Source organism: Lottia gigantea (genome assembly GCF_000327385.1).
Source record: "Lottia gigantea unplaced genomic scaffold LOTGIsca_1, whole genome shotgun sequence".
NCBI classification, from domain to species: Eukaryota; Metazoa; Mollusca; class Gastropoda; family Lottiidae; genus Lottia; species Lottia gigantea.
In genome coordinates this window covers 7,488,223-7,505,014 of record NW_008706746.1, presented here as the reverse complement: position 1 = coordinate 7,505,014, position 16,792 = coordinate 7,488,223, and the positions used below count along the sequence as shown (strand labels likewise).

Sequence of the window (16,792 nt, the reverse complement as noted above, 5' to 3'; positions counted from 1 at the left end):
TAGTCCCGAGGTTTTGTCCTTTAGTTAGACGTGTTATATTGTAGCCAAGCTTGCGACCAATGTTTTGTCCCTTTTTATCTAAAATTCTAAAAAAGGAAATGAATAAAAAACGGTAAAAGGAAATATTAAAAGGAAAATGACTTTGCTAAGAACTTCCTTGAAGGACTGCTTCCAATTTTCTTTTCCAATGATAATGCTGGAAAACAATTTTCATATCTCGTTAGAAATGCCATAAGAAATTAACAATGCATATCTTGTCGATGTTACCTGCAAACATGATAATCGTGGAGAGCGGTTCCATGGACTATAGACTTCCGGCCCTTAGTCCCTCTCGTCCTGCCACCGAACCCTATAAATAGAAATGTTAAAACTAGACCTGAAATATGTTGTTACTAACCGATGATTTAATTATGATAGATAACTAAATATTAAAACTAAAACATGTGTCACAGCGTCAAACTCTGAATAACAACATACTTCAAGTTCAGTTTTAAAGGGACAAGTTCGCCATGTGCTTGACTAATCGTACCTTAATCTATGAAATGGGAATCTTTTAGATAAGTTATTCAGTAATAGTGTTCACAGCTCATCGTTTAAACTTGAGCCTTCAAATCGACGTGTGTCAAGAATTATTTGCGTTTGAAAGGTAAAAAGACGACGCATCTTTTCTTGAGACTCAATCATATATAGAAAAGACATAATAAAGAAATTGAAATTGCTTGATCGAGTAGTTTTGAAGGAATTGTACATTTATAGTACTTTTGAAGACTATTTACATCCAGTCAACACCCAAATCAACTGTCGCAATTGTCTCTTTAACATTTCTATATTGTTCTACAAATGACAAAGGAGCAATTTTTTAACGGTGAAAATATTCTATTATCTAATTTGATATATATTTATGATTATTTTAATATCTATGTATCAATATTATATATTATTCAGACTCATTAGATTTCATTCTGCTTTAATTACAGTCCCTTGTAACTTGATCTCATACCCTGTATGCAACATTGACCATTTTCGAGGGTTGACTTGGGTCTTGTGTATATGTAAATGACTAGAACCGAACTTAAAATACTTTCAAACTAGAAATTTCGATGTATTTTCTCTATGGCAGAGTCTCAAAATTCTGGACACACATGGATTTGAATGCTCAAATTTCAACGGTGAGCCGTGAATACTATTACATATTAGTTCAACTAAAAAGACGGGTACGATTGGTCAACCAGATGGCGAATCTGTCCCTTTAATCCTTTGTAAATCAATTCATTTTGTCCGTAGTTGCACAAGGGTAGTACGTATCCGTAAGCGTGATATATCTATTTTAGTAAACGCAAAAGCCTTCAAATACAACGGACAGATGCTGTGTGGATCATTAGGAGTAATGACGTCAGAGTATTCCCAAAAAAGGTATTGGCTGGATTATATCTTTACTCTTGATTGATAACGTACATAAAGTTGGCATATCGCTTACTACAGATCTCGCAAACGCGTACTGATGCGTATACGCCTGTGCGTAGCGGATAAAGCGAGTATGTGCCCTCCAACTTGACTCGGGTGATTAAACGAGGAATATATCAAAAATCAATTGGATCATTTTACATGACTTTCGGATATGCCAAAGTAATCGGAGTTGAATATTATTAATATCGAATTAGATGAAGGATTGGTATATGAATATTCATCAAAAATGATATTTTTTGTGAAGTTTATATGTAAATGTCATTGAAAGATTATATCATTTTGTTGTCTAGTTTGTAAAACGAGTTACATCCCTTTAGACCTGGATTCACGCGAATAAGACTCATTTCATGACCAAAAATGGATTTCTTTTAAACCTGGCCAAAAAGAGTCTTTGTTTATTAGTGGACTTACTAACTATACGACAGAATCCCTCTTTAATCCAATAAATCAATAGAACCCAGTAATAATCCATTAAACTAAGTAGTTTTGTAATACGCTTAGAAGCGGTTTTCAATCATTTCAAAGTTTAATGGATATATCGTCTTATAACTTTATTCATGGCAACTAATAAGTTCAACTGATGAATATATACTCTTATTGACCAAGTTTGAGACTTGAAATTGTATGTCCATTCTTAGAACTAGTATTACTTTAATGTTAACATGAGAATACACTCTTTGACTTCTCACACTTGTTAATGGCGTTCTTCCAAGATTTGATCTAACGTGATTAATTGTAAATCTCGTATGGTGTAATATGATTTAGCATCAAAGACTCTACTAATTAGCTAGTTTTGGTTTATGATAATTAAGGATTACTATGTAACTATTAAAAACACATTTCTTTTTTTAAACTTTAAGGAGTTCGTATTAAAAAGAAACTTTCTTATAAATTTGTTTCTCGTAATAATAACATGCAGTGAAAGGGACCGTTTTTTTTTATCTTTACAAGCTTTTTTCTGTTAGAGAAATAATATGCAAAGAACGCGTGTCTATCCTACATACATACATACATACATAGTAGAACATAAAGGTTAGGGTGGTTAGGTGAAATCATTTAATATTCAACTGAAGGCTCTGACACAAGGTTAAACTTATCTTTACAACAAAATAACAAAATGAATAAAACAAAGGTAAAGAACGTAATTTGAAAGTTTATTTTAAAATTTGAATCTTAGACCTAAATAGATAAAGCGAATACACAATACAAATCCACATCGTGTCCGGACCCGTACCTCGTATATTCCGTTCTCTAGTTAGACGCTATACTATTTCCAGAATCGTACACCGCAATTTGATTAAAATTAAATTAGAGTTAAGTTTAGTTATTATTTTTTGTCGACCTTCGTATACATCTTTTTAGATGGAGACCGACAAAAGATAATAACGAAGGAAATTGTAATCTAATTTTGATTAAATTGCGAACGCCTTGCCATGTTTATTTATTCCTTAACATCATAAATCGAGATGTAAATATCAGGTTTTAAATACGACCCGTTATATTGATAACTAAACAAATATACAATAACAAAATAATTTCATTGTTAAAATAGTATACCGAGTACTTCAATTGTAGAGTAATATAGAAATAATAATATTCCTATTACTAAATACATTTAAATAACCACGATTCATGATCGATTATAATATAGGTTTTTATATGGTTATTTACAGGTGTAACTTACACACATCTAAATCCTGAAATCAGAAATACTAGTATCAGATTGAATCTAAAATCAATAGTACCTATGGAGCCGGGAGTAAATAGGAAACAGAGTAAATGTGTAATGAACCCATCACATGCGGAAGTACATCAATCATAGGAGTAGGCTTTTCAGAATGAAAAGTAAGAGTACCCGAAAATTGCCACATGTCTCCTTGGATTCGTGATTAAAACAAATTAGTCACCGCCCACAATATAAATACAAGATGATTCAAGTTTAGCACTTTGTGGTTGATCTAAGATTCATCAGGTGATACTGTGATAATCTATAGTCGATAGTCCTAATGGTCAATGTACTGTTTCATGCCTTTGGTAACGAATTAATATTTACATGTAAACTTCGGCTTCTTTCTAAAACTGTTGTTTATCTATATATGTTTGTATAATTTGTAGATTTTGAATAAATAGTGTTTATATCATCTTTCATCAACCTATTAATACAATATAAAAAGTGCATGGGCAGATGTTCCTAATGATGCAGGTATTCCCACTTATACGGAACACACAGGACTACTCTTCTCTCGGGCCCGTGGGGGCAAGGGAAGGTGGGACAAAATACCGGATTGTCCCCCCCCCCCCCATCTCGAAAATCTGTTTCCGCCCGATCAATATCATAACTGTAACTAAGCACTGCACTCCATTGCCCCTCCGAACAATCAAGTGTGGCTACAGGTCTGACTCAGTATCCCTTTTGACAAGTGGAATAGCAGTCCTTTTACAGCCTTCACACCCCTGGTGATATCACCTGAACCTTTCACACCCCAACAAACTTGTTCCATCCACAATTCAGGCCACACCCTGACACCCTAGTGCCACACCCCAGGGGGTGAAAACACCCTAGATTAGGAACCGGGGACCTAAATTGAGATGGTTGATAATATAAACTCTGTGTAAAACTTAGTACTCTCAAGTCTCAATGGCTTCAAGTTATCAGAAATCATCCCCCGGTAGAATTTTTATCTTGAATTTTGAACGGTTCAATGTTTGATGCACATGTTAAAGATGAAACTCGATCTTGAAGAAATGTTTGTCTGTTTATAAAAACACTAGTTTCGCATCTTGATTATAACGCTTATACAATACTCTTTCCTCGTCTTCAAACCCAGTCGTTTTCAAATGTTTATGTTCGTTTTGTTTTATCTATAAACTATGATGTTACGACACGTTGGAATTTGTACGTTACTTGTTTTCTGATAATGATCAGCACTTGTTCCAAACAACAAACGAAAAGGAATTATAATAGCGAACAGACGAGAGAATAATGAAGGCGACAGAAAAGATTAAACTGTCATTATTAATAGAAGTTCAGAGCCGACTCGAAAGCAGGAATGATTTCATTGGCGGGGGTCATGGTGTGTTGGTGGGTTGCATCCCGGCGTCCATGGGGATCAGGAATATACTAGTGTATCACTGAACATACTAGTGCATCATTGAATATACTAGTGCATCACTGAATATACTAGTGCATCACTGAATATACTAGTGTATCACTGAATATATTAGTGTATCACTGAATATACTAGTGTATCACTGAATATATTAGTGTATCTCGGAATATACTAGTGTATCACCGAACATACTAGTGCATCACTGAATATACTAGTGCATCACTGAATATACTAGTGCATCATTGAATATACTAGTGCATCACTGAATATACTAGTGCATCATTAATGTAATAGTGTATCACTGAATATACCAGTGTATCACTGAATATATTAGTGTATCACTGAATATACTAGTGTATCACTGAATATACTAGTGCACCGTTGAATATACTAGTGCATCACTGAATATATTAGTGTATCACTGAATATACTAGTGTATCACTGAATATATTAGTGCACCACTGAATATACCAGTGTATCACTGAATATACTAGTGCATCACTGAATATACTAGTGCATCACTTTATGTAATAGTGTATCACTGAATATACCATTGTATCACTGAATATACAAGTGTATCACTGAATATACTAGTGTACCACTGAATATACTAGTGCACCGCTGAATATACCAGTGTATCACTAAATATACTAGTGTATCACTGAATATACTAGTGTATCACTGAATATACTAGTGTATCACTGAATATACTAGTGCATCACTGAATATACTAGTGCATCACTGAATGTACTAGTGTATCACTGAATATACTAGTGTATCACTGAATATACTAGTGTATCACTGAATATACTAGTGTATCACTGAATATATTAGTTCATCACTGAATATACTAGTGTATCACTGAATATACTAGTGTATCACTGAATATACTAGGGCACCGCTGAATATACCAGTGTATCACTGAATATACTAGTGCATCACTGAATGTACTAGTGTATCACTGAATATATTAGTGTATCACTGAATATATTAGTCCATCACTGAATATACTAGTGTATCACTGAATATACTAGTGTATCACTGAATATACTAGTGCACCGCTGAATATACCAGTGTATCACTGAATATGCATCACTGAATGTACTAGTGTATCACTGAATATACTAGTGTATCACTGAATGTATTAGGGAATAACTCAAGACTAGGGCGCATGGAAGCAATGTATTCCACATAAACATGTTCTGTTTAATTTCTCAATGACTGTATGTTTAGAGTGGAGTAGAATTTTACCATCCTTCTGTCTATCATTGTTGCTAGTTTATTTATTCAAGTAGTTAGTTTATTTATCTACTTTATGAACCCCACAAGAAATTCTGCCCTGGGTAATTGGAATTCCATGAAGATTTTCGGCATCATGTGGAATTATTCCTGAAATTCCTATTTTTATAAGACTTAATATTGTTCGTCAAATATATTTTCCTTGATATTTCTAATCATATCTAATTCTGTCAAAGAGTTTTTAGTGGACAACTTGATAAAACTGTGATACATTATTGCACGCCCACAAGAAGCTCGGCAAATCTGGCGAACGTGACATACGCATGGCACATCGGCAGATATCTAAACGTGGCAATATCCCATCTGTATCTCACGTCCGAGCTCTGGATTCAGATATTCAAATAGCAGAGGCATGCATTACAAAATTGTAACTAAGATACAGCAATATTTTAGGAAATGCAGTAATCTAATTGGATGATATGATATTGATAATTATGAAATTAAAATTCATTTAGGTGATTGACCAATCAACACTAAAATAATTTGTCCTCCTATTCGGTAGTCACTTTAATGATATAATGATGACCGACAATTGCTTGCTGGTCTTTTAAACTATACACTCCAAAAGGTCGTGAGACAAATTAAAATTTTTCTACCAAAGGTTATGTTGCAAGACAAAATCCATATCGCTTGAAAATACTTTGTCTTGTTATCCGATAGAACATTGTTTTCAGGAATGACCTATAATTTTGAATAGACTGCTGTCCAGCTGTTTAGTTTAAGAGACTCGGCCAATATAGCGGGGGTATAGAATTACTAAAAGTGTCCAGCAGCCCGGCCAGTCGATATACTACGTGTATATAGATAATGCTAGATATATATTGATCACGTGATATATTATTTCGGCAGACGTTGGTTTGTGTCTGGCAGGCAGAAGAAGACGGGATGTAAAAACTCGTGAGAAAATGGTATTATAATCAGAATTATGAAAATGGATATATTTTACTGTGTAATTCGTACCTGCTTGACAAAATGGGACTTTCTCTGACTAATAATATATAGTTATGGTGTAACAGGAGACTCAGTAAGTTTTTATAATCATTGTGGTTAGGGTAGTGATTTGGCCCCAACTGTTGCGCGTGAGACTTCATTTGTTCTGTGTCGCTCAGTGTCGATTGATGGTTGTCATTGGATTGTCAAAGGATTTGGTTTGGCTGGTAAGAATATTTCTTTGATATTCCTTGTCGATGGGAGGATAGTGATAACTTTTGTTTTCTTTTTTTTATCATGAATCAATGATTTCGCAAATCAGAATGGTGGCAGTTAGCCTACAAGTGTTTCCGAACCTTTTCTCTAACCCCTTTGCCATTGACATAAACGGTTTACAGCAGTTCTGGGAACGTAAACAATTTCTAATGAACAAGCCTTGCTATGAAATGACTTTGTCCGAGGATGTATTGAATAAATTGCTATTTATTTGTATAAATATTAGATATTCCAACTGTACGGAATGGGTGCCTTATTTACAAATCAGGTCGAAAAGTGGTTCTAGTGTTCAGGAGAAACATATTTATCTGAAATATAGACCTTTTCAAATTTTGAACTGTGAAACTCTTGACTTTATTTTCGCTAGCTTGGCAGATAAACCTCAATCGTTTGGAAAACTAAACGTTACTACGCGACATGACTTCACAATCAAAGGATTATTATGATCTTAATAAAGTTTATTTGGATACTTATTGTTTGAAATCCACAGTTAGTGGATGATGTTACCGAGATATAGAGTAATAGAAGTTGTTTAAGCAAATGTTTATAAAGTATGCTTTGGCACTACGGGTTTCTGAAAATCATATCAGTTAATAATGCAACATTTTATACGAGTGTATACCTTTGATTTCAAGTTTGTTTTGGCTTCGACGGATAGCTGAATTCGATTAGTGGTAAAAATTTCTAGTATATAACTTTAATTTCAAGTTTGCTCTGGCATTAATTAGTCGCACATGTCACTTAGATTATCTTCAGTCTGATGTTTTTGTAATATATAGTATGATTTACGAGTGTAGGTTTGTTAGTTATATAGTTTTATCATTCTTCAAGGGCTGTACTTGAAACAAGACATTTCTAGCATTGATATAGCACGCTTGAGTTTATAGTACTACTTACTATCTGCATAGAGAAGTTCAGTTTCTGTGCCGATGCTGCACGTCGAGTTAAAAAGTTATTTCCTCATAACTAAACATTGGGATCGAGTAAGATTCCGGCAGTTCGACATTTCAAAACGTTATGAAATGCACGAGTTTCGTCACATTAAAATGCAACCACCTGACGTTTTGTCAAAACTGTCTTATTAGAATAGGCCAGTGAATGTGTAGCTGACCTCTGACAGTTACTATGTAACTTTCAAGTGTAGAAATCAGTGACTGGACATAACTAAGGACTAAGAAGATAATTACAACTTTCTATGTATAAGATAGAACACTGTCGAAGTTTGTTATAGATTTTTAAATAATTATCATAACAACCCGGGGTGAAAAGTTTTATGATTTATAAGCCAATTTTTAATCTTAATTTGATCCCAAAAACTAACAAAATTACTAAATCACCTCTATGTTTTTCATGTAATGTGGTTAAAAATACCAGCAATATCCAAATATAATTGAAGCATGAAACTTCCAAATTTATTAAAATACAAAATCTCAGGGATTGACATGAAAAGAGGTCCTAATAGAACAATAGAATGAGGTGTTATAACTACTGGAACCCATCTATCTGATTCAGATAATTATATGTATTTATATATGACATTTCCAACTACCTCTATCATGGTATATTCGGGTGACACAAATTTAATTCTAAGCTAACAAAGGCTAAGCTACATTCTAGAATTATAGCTGTGATTTGAACGAATTGTTTCTGCTTTCTTTAGACAAATTCAAATGTTAAGTTTTGCAAATCATGTCTAATTTTGAATTAAACTTCGACGGCTGTCCCCCGTTCATCCAGTCTACCCCCTATTTGTATCCCTAGTCTCGGTAGGTTGGCTACGCCACTGTTAGTTGATGAAAGTTATTCATATTTTATTTTGACCTCTCATGATGGGTTTTGTAGTTCCGCATTTTTTTTTTTATTTTTTTTTATTTTGAATATATGTTTGAGATATCGAGATTGTGTAGTGTAAGATTACTATGTTGAAAGTTGAAGAAAGTTTGTTAGGATATCAACAGAAGAACTGGTGTTGAATACCTGATATTATTAGTAAATACTATCTATCAGTCAGTACTATAGTTTACAGTAAGAATACACTTAGTTTACATCTCTCGAGGAATGGTATGTGAATTAACAAATTTCTCAACATTGCTAAATGGAATATTCTTGATAAAGTAACAAAATTATTACTTGAATGGCATTTATTAAGTGAAAAATATTCATGCTTTACTTTTACATGTACCAGTTAACTGTAAGGTGTAAATTTTATGGCAGGGGAAAGCGGCAAAAACCTATTGTTATGCAGAAATGTCTAATTCAAAACACAAATGTAATATAATGCAATAACAAATACCTAAAACGTGTTATGCAAAAAATAAAATATAAGAGACCTCTAATACCACATACCTTATACGTTAAATGCAAAGGACATTATACAAGAAACCTCTAATACAAAATACATATAACATCTAAAGCACAATTGATTTTACAACATGAAACATCTGCCATAAGCATTAGACGACATTATCTCGTTTGCATTACCTACATTTCTTCACTGTAATATCTTTAATTAGTACAATGTCAATGTCAAGGATGTATTTTTTAATCGATACAATAATTTCTCCCAAATTAAGGGGGATAACACTGGCACCAAAAATTTCATTCATAATTCCTTAGAAGACCATCGGAAAAAATTGGCCATTTATCAAAAATTGGTCATGTATAGGCTTCGTCATTGAGTGGTCAGTAACACAGTTAGACATGAAAATAACATTATATTGGACTTTTAGAGATATTCACAGGTTTGAAGGCACCATGTGATTGAGTTTGTGCCAATTCCATCCAAAAATGTAGGGGCATTGTCTTTGACTGGCCAGTCCTCAATATTGGATATCCGTCACTGGCCATATGAGTTTTGTGATTGAGTTTGTGCCAATTCCATTCAAAAATCCGCCCCACCCCCATTACAGTGGACTGTGCAAAAATTGGCCATGTAGAGGCTTCGTCATTGACTGGCCAGTCCGCCATATTGGATATTCGTCACTGGCCATATTTCAGAAATTATCGGAATAAAGAGCATTCCTCGCCATTGTACACTTAAATATGTTAGATTGGCATCTTAGGATCTCACTGGCACCAAATATTTTAGTCATAATTCCATAGCAGACCATCGGAAAAAAATTGGCCATTTTTCAAAAATTGGCCATGTAGAGGCTTCATCATTGACTGGCCAGTAACACAGTTACACTGAAAATAACATTATATTGGAATTTTAGAGATATTCACAGGTTTGAAGGCACCATGTGATTGAGTTTGTGCCAATTCCATCCAAAAATGTAGGGGCATCGTCTTTGACTGGCCAGTGCTCAATATTGGATATCCGTCACTGGCCATATTATAGAAATTAAAGAATCAACAGCATTTCTCCCCATTGTACACTTGAATATTTCAGGACTTCACTGGCACCAAAAATTTTATTCATAATTCCTTAGCAGACAATCGGAAAAAATTGGCCATTTATCAAAAATTGGCCATGTAAAGGCTTCCTCATTAAACTGGCCAGTAACACAGTTAGGCATGAAAATACCATGATGTTGGAATTTTAGCGATTCACGAGTCTGAAGGCACTATGTGATTGAGTTTGTGCCAATTCCATTCAAAAATCTGCCCCACCCCCATTACTGTGGACTGTGCAAAAATTGGCCATGTAGAGGCTTCGTCATTAACTGCGTTTCCACTGTGAAGGAAAGCTAGCTCAAAGCTAGCTTAGAGCTAGCTTTATTGCCGAACACGTTGCGGTTACACTGAGTTTTTCTGGTTCCCGAACGACTTTGGTCTCGATCATAAAGTCGCACATTATTGACAGCACGCGATGTACAAGACTATCGTTAAATCGCGCGCTGCCGGAAAGACAAGTACGCCCCCTATTGCCGAACGAGAAAAAGCCGGCTTTTTGTGTTTCCACTGAGTAAACGAAAGCCGGCTTTCATTTGGCCCCCGATAAATTGCCGAACGAGAAAAGCTTCAATTGCCGAACCGTTACGGTTCCCGAACGCTAACGGTTCGGCAATTTGTCAGTGGAAACACAAAAAAGCCGGCTTAGAGCCGGCTTTTTATGTCAGTGGAAACACAGTTATTGACTGGCCAGTCCGCCATATTGGATATTCGTCACTGGCCATATTTCAGAAATTATCGCAATAAAGAGCATTTCTCACCATTGTACACTTAAATATGTTAGATTGGCATCTTAGGATCTCACTGGCACCAAATATTTTAGTCATAATTCCATAGCAGACCATCGGAAAAAAATTGGCCATTTTTCAAAAATTGGCCATGTAGAGGCTTCATCATTGACTGGCCAGTAACACAGTTAGGCATCAAAATAACATTATGTTGGAATATTGGCGATATTCACAGGTCTGAGGGCACTATGTGATTGAGTTTGTGCCAATTCCATCCATCCACATTTTTTGTTTTTTGATTTAATTACAACAATTACAATCAACCCAAAAAATTAGTGTATCCATCGGCCACAAAAATTGACGAAGTGTCAATTGAAAGATTTTATTCGTAAGGAACCGAGCTTCCGGTACACAATACACTAGAGTTATCCCTCTTAATTTGAGAAAAATTATTGTATCGATTAAAAAAATACTTTGACCTTGACATTGACCTAAATAAAGATATTACGTTTACAAGTTATGCAAACGAGTCGTCTAATGCTTATGGCAGATGTGTTTCATGTTGTAAAATCAATTGTGCTTTAGATGTTATATGTATTTTGTATTAGAGGTTTCTTGTATAATGTCTTTTGCATTTAACGTATAAGGTATGTGGTATTAGAGGTCTCTTATATTTTATTTTTGCCCCCCTGAAAAAATCTGACAACCGACCAATCAATAAGTCACTGAATTTTAACACCAAACACCATTGCCCCTCCAGATATATTACTTGCCACTCCAAACAATCCAGTCTGGCTACGGGCCTGGGTAAGGGACGAAACTTGTGAATGTATACTGTGAATCTATGTGTTATTATGACAAGATTCCTACTCAATGGGACCCTCGCAGCCTTCAGTGTAAAACTAATGTGAAGCTGGTGTGACGCCAGTGTGACAGAGAGTAATGTATTATACACCTGAGTTATTATTTGAGTAAAGCAATTAGTCTTATCGTGTGATAATCAGTATTGAAACAGGTTATCGTCTAATATATTACCACAAAAACATCCCTGATCTATAATCGCAACTAATTTCTGCATAGTTTGTGTTTTCATTCACCAATTCAATCACAAATATTTTTATACTGATCTCATTTTATAGTAAAAATCTCAAAATACTCTTCTTCTGCATACATACCTCAAAAATTTTGAAAACTACATCTCCCACGCCTATGCTAACATTGATGTGTGTAAATTCAGTTTCATTTAACTATGAGAGTCAAGCACTTAAATCCTTGTAGCAAAATACTATCTGCAACCACTATACATCTGTTTTCTGCTGCATTAAGTTTCTATATTTCTCTTCACATTGGGTGTAACGTAATCTTGGTAACCACTTAAGTTCTCTAAGAAAAGGAAAAAAGTTTAAGAGTATCATGGAATTCAAAGTAGGAAGTGTCATAATTGAAATGAAGTGCTCTCGTATTTTTTGTTTTCATGCCTGAGTCACACACATTTCATCTTCAATTCTCACTAAGTTCTATGAAGAAACTGTACAGTTCTCTTGTATATAGAGAGTGCTGGCGTTTATCAATTCCTGTATTAGCACTTGTCAAGGTCACAAAAATGGACAAAGTCAGAGACGAGATTTCTTTTGTAGCTACGCTAATTAATAGTAGTAATCTTTACAGCTCACCGTCTAAATTTTAATGTTTGAATGTAAACATGACGACTCGTCATTTCTTGAGACTTGTTGCCAAACCCAAATAACTAAAGACTTTCAAACCAAACCTGATGATGTTCTTAACTATTTTTTTCTCTAAAACAAGAAATTATACCACACTTCCGTTTCGTTTACTCATTAGCTTTCATTTTTAATATAACCACTTAATATATGAAAGTTAATAGAAAATAGAACGCAGGTTTAAACTAATTTTAATAAGACTGCAAGATGCGCTATAAACTGATAGTTTGAAAACAGTACAGGTTTAGTCGCTTTTTCTGTGACAAACACACATGTACCAAATAAACAATATTAACTTTGTGGATGAGTTGATAAACATTGTGGCATCAGTTGAACTATCTGCAGGTACTGCCTACTTAAAGACAAACACCGGTGTATCTTAGTTGAGCTCAAATACTATTAAGTCTTTGGAACTGGACTGGATTATTTATATAGAAAATAACTTTTTTTTTCAGGTGCAATAAATATGTGTTTTATTGCATGATGTTTGAAGAGGTACTGGATACAGTGCATCATAATATTAACCCATACTAGATAAGGTGTGCTTCCGTGGAAATTATTACTTTGTGATTTTAGTGCATAAAATATTTGGAATTGGAATTACACTAAATGATCGAACTTTCTCGTTAGAATTGGATTTCATCGTAAGAATAAGACTTCATCGTAACAACAGGACCTGTGAATAGCTTTCATGGTTAGAAAAGGATTTCATCGTAAGAATAGGATTTCATCGTAACAACAGGACCTATGGATAGGATTTCATCGTAAGAATAAGACTTCTGTGTAAGAATCGGATTTTATCTTCAGAATAGGAGCCTCTCCTAAATACTAGGAACCCATCCCAAGAGCTTCTCCAAAGATAAAGGAGCATCTCCCACAGAATCAGATCCCGTCTACAGATTCTGACTTGTAGCTTCCATATTAACCCCTAGTCGAATGGTAGTGATTCAGAAATGATGTATGTTTTGAGGCGAATACGAGCTATAGCACATTTCAAGTATTTCAGGATACTCGTCATTATCAACTTGTTATTGTATCTATTGTTGTCTCATGTTCAACTGTTTCAACCACAGGTGGACCAAGAATCACATTTATCCATTGAACCAAACAATATGAACCGTCTTTCTTCAAACATTCCTAAAATGACATTGGCAGGATCCCAAATTAATACCTCTGTGTCTCAGGACGTTGTACTCCGCTCAAAACCACCACTGACCCATTCCAGTCCGAGTATTCGTACCCATAAACTGTTTTACAAATCCAAACATAAACTGTCAGCTTTCAATACCGCAATGAAATCAAAAGAAAAGCGACTCCTTCAAGATATTTTACTCAAGTTTAAAGCCGTATTGGAAGAAAATGGAATACCATTTTTCATGTATTCGGGGACATTAGTAGGCTCGTATAGGCATCACGATATTATTCCGTGGGATGATGATATCGATATTATCCTCTCCTCGAAATATCGACAACAGTTAAGATCTGTATTGAACAAATTGCGACCATCTTTCTTTTTAAATACTGTACAATATGTACGGTGGAAATTTTACTCTATCCAATCCCGACCTGTTCATAAGATTCGATGGTCCTGGCCATTTTTAGATATTTCTTTTTATAATGAAAATTCATCTCATATTTGGGACTTTGACTCTCAATATAGTAAAAAATTTATGTATCTTAAAAATGATATATTTCCATTAACAAGAAGACCATTCATGAGCATGCTTCTTCCGGCGCCGAGAAATACTTCTGCAGTTTTGAAAAATTATAAACCTGAAATATGTAAGTCGATGAAATATAATCACAGATACGAACGCCCAGTTCAATTCACGTCTCAAATGAATTGTGAAAAATTAAGAAATATGTTTCCTTTCGTTATACGGCAACGGGTGGTGAATGGTTTTAATGAAACTTTGCTTCATGGTGGGAAAGTTTTACGATGGTTCTTTACTAAAAATATGTGACCATTCATGAGTTTATACGTTAATACATATATTGTATTCGGAACTCGTCTAGAAGAGTAAACACGAGAATAAGTTCTACTTGTCCAATTTTCAGTAGAAACGTAGGTTGAAATAGGTCAGTTGTCTAATGGGCACCCGATCAGTCTTGGTCGGCGATTTTCGTCTTGTCATGAATTTTGCCGACCGGCCGCGGGCACACGAGAAGACAAAAAATTCTCCAGTCTGACGTTTTTCACTTTCGATAATCACATGCGGATCATACAATTGAAATGAAAATAAATCTGATTGATTGATGCCGCTCTGTCTTGCAGACGATAATACAATCGGCGACCAATATCAAACTGGTTTTATATTATAAATCCTACGTGAAACGCGATAATCTTGTCGTGAAATCGGCGACTAAAATCGGAAACAAAGATTGTTCCTGTGCCCGCACCATTAGGATCACATAGTCTAAAACTCTGAGCAACAACTACGTGTTTTTTTAGGTTCTGTTTTAATATTTCTATTTCTATTTAATACCCTAAATATATTCGTCCTATACCTTGACTGTCATAAACACTCTTCTTGTATCATAGAAGTTTGTACATGCAGCGATTGTGTTCAATTAAACGATAAGAAGTAATGTTTGCAGTCTGTTAGTCAAGGGCTATGATTGGTTATATCAAGTTTAAAATCCAAATAAAATCGCTACATTTATAAACTTCCACAACCCAGGAAAGAATTTGGGTCACGGTATAAGACGAATATCGTAATAGCTTGATGTTGTAAAGATGGGACGCAGCAGATATGTATAGCATCTGAACACTGTCTTCTTTCCTCGAACCCAGGCCAAAATCACTGTTCTCTTCTTCACTTTTCTGCACTATATTGACATAACAATATCATAAAAATGTAAATAAATTATAATTGTATATTTGAATGTTAAATTGATTGGTAACGGATTAGTATAAGCTTCGGCTTGTTTCTGAAACCATTGCTCATATTATGTAATTATCCATTGTAAATCATGAATAAATATTGTTTAAAAAAAAAAAAAGATGGGACAGGCTGGTCTAATGTTGTTTCAGAGTGTCTTGCTTAATAAGGTAATCTCACTTTTGCTGATCATTAATAAATACATGTATATATATAAAGACTATAGTGGTGTCTTAACAAGAGAAAGAAAACATGTCATTAGAAATACAATATGACGTTTTGTTAGTGCCTAATGGAAGAGTAATATTGACGGAAGTGACGACACCCTCAATGTACATGTATATTTCCAGTTTTTCTCCTATGACGTTTAAGGGAAAATCATTAACAGGAGGAATACTGTTGCGACTTCCGTTTGAGAGGAGCTTTTCTAACAACATAATTCTGTTTGTGTTAAACAAACTCTGTCGAAAATGTTTATTCTTTGGTGGTTTTATTATTCGCCTTATGTATTAAGTCATTATCACTATTCTAGTTTTTCTTATTTTATGAATTTGTTGAAATTTTGGTTGAATAAAATGATTGAAAATTATTGTTGTGAGCAAGGACCAAATGCCTGTTGGGGGTAAGGGAGACTGGGTTGCCCGAAATATTCCCACGAATTTGGCCTGTATTTTTCTTTGTTTTCGGATTGGTGTTAACAAAGTATATTCCAGCATTCCCAACATTGAGAGAATTAATCTTTTCTTTAACAAGGTTGATAGGTTAAATTAGCCAGAACAGCAATGTTCTCTCCCCAACTAACTGTAAGTGCTACCTTATTACACTCTTTGTGTTTTATGGGATATCTTATATTTGCTATTCTCAAATTATGAATGGTTCTTTAACTTGAGATCCAATGATCAATAACCGCATAGGTCCATATATATCTTGTCAATCCCATCCAGTCTGTTAATGATGCAGATCAGAATGGCTGGTATGGCATCTAA

The 16,792-nt window shown here is 34.6% G+C and overlaps 1 protein-coding gene across 1 annotated transcript; it reads left to right on the top strand.

Moving 5' to 3' along the window:
- Window positions 1-13,877: 13,877 nt before the first annotated feature.
- Window positions 13,878-14,888, top strand: LOTGIDRAFT_152443 (hypothetical protein; the record flags this gene model as incomplete). Its single annotated transcript, XM_009045883.1, has 1 exon — window positions 13,878-14,888. The coding sequence occupies one exon, from the start codon at window positions 13,878-13,880 to the stop codon at window positions 14,886-14,888; it is 1,011 nt and encodes a 336-aa protein (XP_009044131.1).
- Between the last annotated feature and the right edge of the window lie 1,904 nt (window positions 14,889-16,792).